Here is a 2,630-nt window from a genome sequence, read left to right on the forward strand (position 1 = left end):
TGGGGGAGACCATGCAGAAGAGAATTGCAGTAGTCAATACGGGAGGTAACAAGACTGTGGACAAGAATGGACGTAGACTGGGTGGAGAGAGAAGGAGCAATCTGTTAATGTTACGTAGACGGAAGTAGGCAGAACGGGTGAGATTACTGATGTGACATTTATAGGAAAGTGAACTGTCTAGGATGACACCAAGGCTCTTAACCTGAGGAGAAGGGAAAACTGTGGAGTTATCGATGGCGAGTGAGAAATGGTTCGCCTTCAAAAGGTTGGATTTGGTGCCAATAAGGAGGATCTCAGTTTTATCCTCATTGAGAATAAAACTATATATTTACTATATGAATCAACCTAAAATCTTAGTGCAGTGTGTTAAATGTATCATTGCCAGATGTCAGTAACTTTGAGACTCATTAGAAATGACGCAGCAGTAGTAACAAAAACCCACATGGTTACTTAGTGTCCGTTCAGTGTTCTTATGTCCTCCACTGCTTCCATGTTACACAACGGTAGCATCGAGCGATCCAAACTGACACCCATCTCTTAATCAATATTCAGTAAAGACATGTTTGCAGCAGCCTTTCAAGCTACAACACATCAGTGGTTCATTGTGTTTCAAACATTAAATATCACAGGTCACCATTACGAAGGATTTCACTGTTAAGACTATTTGCTTGCACCAGTGCAGACAGCGGTCCACTGTGTGCTTGCATGTCGTGTCCCACAGGTACACCTATTGGAATAACACCAACGTAGGAGCATTGTGTCTCTGCCTGAGAGACTGCAGACAGCATCCCTGAGCAAACACACTGCACAGGAATGCAGCCGACACTGCGTAGGTGCATCTACACACAGCAGGGCTATTTATGTGTGTGCGTAACCACACAAGGAGGGGAGGTATAAGGACGCATCAGTGCTGACTGCGTACAATCAGTGGTCACATTACTGACGGCAGATTATCAGCGGAGTCAAGCATGGATTGAGGAGGATCCCTCAGCTGGGTTTAAGCCGAGGCGAGGACAAGAAGTGACAGCAGCGAGGATCAATATTCCTCTGAAAGCTGGCTTGTGCTTCGTGTGATTTACGTGTGAGGGTGTCCCGTGCAGCACGGGCTCCATGCGTCGTAAAGAAAATGCATCTTTCTAAGAAAAACGTGTCCTTGGTGGCAGCACTAAAGACAAGTTGATGATGATGAAGGTGAAAATGAGTTTCAATGGGGAACTTCTGCAGTTCGTGTAAAGACACAGTCTTCTTCAGGGCAACAAGGTGAGATGACACCAGACGATGACAATGAAGTAGAGGGGATGGAGTTAACTGGTCACCGACTGGTCAACGAGAGCGATAAATGGGTCTAGCCTGGTACCTTGCGCTTGCGTTCAGCCCGTTCCCGGGAGCGCCTTCTCCTCTCTCTGGCTTTCTCCAGAGCCTTCAGATCCGGAGGTTGGTCCATTTCAGACCTGGCCTTCTTAATGTGAGCAGCAGCGTGAGCCATGGCTGTCCTCTCACTGTTTGCACACGCAGAAATCTACAGCTCTTAGATCACTCAGTGGTCCTCTCAGAACGCTAGCCTCATTAACAGAAGAGACCAGCCGTCCAACGAAACAGCCCCCTCTCCTCTCCAGGTGACAAAAACGGGAAGAAAACAGTTGTGGAATCCTCCACTGTCTCTCTGCAAACACTGTGAGTGGCACTAGCAAGCCTGCCTCCCTGCTGCCTGGATAACTGCATCTGAGCCCAGGATGGAGAGAGAGGAGGGGTTGCCTGGCACACGCCACCAAGAGGTAAGCTGGAAGACCAATAGAGAAGCCGGGAAGAGGCAGAGAGGCAGGAGGAGAGCGCTGCCCCTCCCTCCACCACTCGGGCTGCAGAGGGAGCAGCAGATTCTAAGGGAGCTGCTTTGGACCACACTCTCATTATACGACCCCCCTCTGCCAGTAAACCAGAAGGGGAGGTAAACGCAGGGGGAGGAGCTGGTAAAAAGAAATGGGAGGAGATACAGAACACGGAAGTCAGTGTGTGTCCTTTGGAGAAAGAGCAAGGGAGGTACCATTTCAGCAGAGGGGGGGACCTGCCCCTGTCAGCAAATGGTACAGACTGCTTGAGCAAACACACAGAAAAACAAATGATAAAGATGCAAAGCATCCTTTTATACATGTGATGCAATGCAGAGTGTTAGCACCACTGACTCGTGTGAGGCAGTAATAATAATAATTAATGTTCGCACACTTTTCATGTTTAAACGGAAATAATCCTCATTAACACGAAGCATCGCCTCCACCGCGACCTCACCCTTTTTGCTTTTTAACACAATGGCGCCCCCTCATGTTCTGTCCTAACACTGCAGTGAAAAGTGACAGTATGATACTCCACAGTCAAACGTACACTGAGGTTAGAGACGATGTGAAACACACGATCTCCTGCCCCCTGTGAAAAGAGTGGCTCCTAACCTGATCAGCGTGTTACTCACAATAATTGTATTAGCAGTGGGCATCCAGCAGTGCGGAGATTCATAGGAAACCTGGAGTAAATCTGCCTGGTTACTAATCTTCTCCAAATCTCCCCCAACAGAGCGGAGGATAATCTGCTGAGGGTCTCATACTGGATACACGCAGCTGCTGAGAATCCTCATCGTCAAA

General features: G+C 48.3%; 1 protein-coding gene across 1 annotated transcript in view; it reads right to left on the reverse strand.

Moving 5' to 3' along the window:
* Positions 1-1,944, reverse strand: part of LOC102198141 (ankyrin-2-like) — a 96,254-nt gene extending 94,310 nt beyond the window's left edge. The window contains exon 1 of the mRNA XM_013916023.1: positions 1,358-1,944. Coding sequence (XP_013771477.1) covers positions 1,358-1,486 — 129 coding nt within the window. The 5' untranslated portion in view covers positions 1,487-1,944. The remainder of the gene's footprint in view (positions 1-1,357) is intronic.
* Between the last annotated feature and the right edge of the window lie 686 nt (positions 1,945-2,630).

The sequence above is a fragment of the Pundamilia nyererei genome, unplaced genomic scaffold, assembly GCF_000239375.1.
Source record: "Pundamilia nyererei isolate P.nyererei 1_Seehausen unplaced genomic scaffold, PunNye1.0 scaffold00433, whole genome shotgun sequence".
Classification (NCBI taxonomy): Eukaryota; Metazoa; Chordata; class Actinopteri; order Cichliformes; family Cichlidae; genus Pundamilia; species Pundamilia nyererei.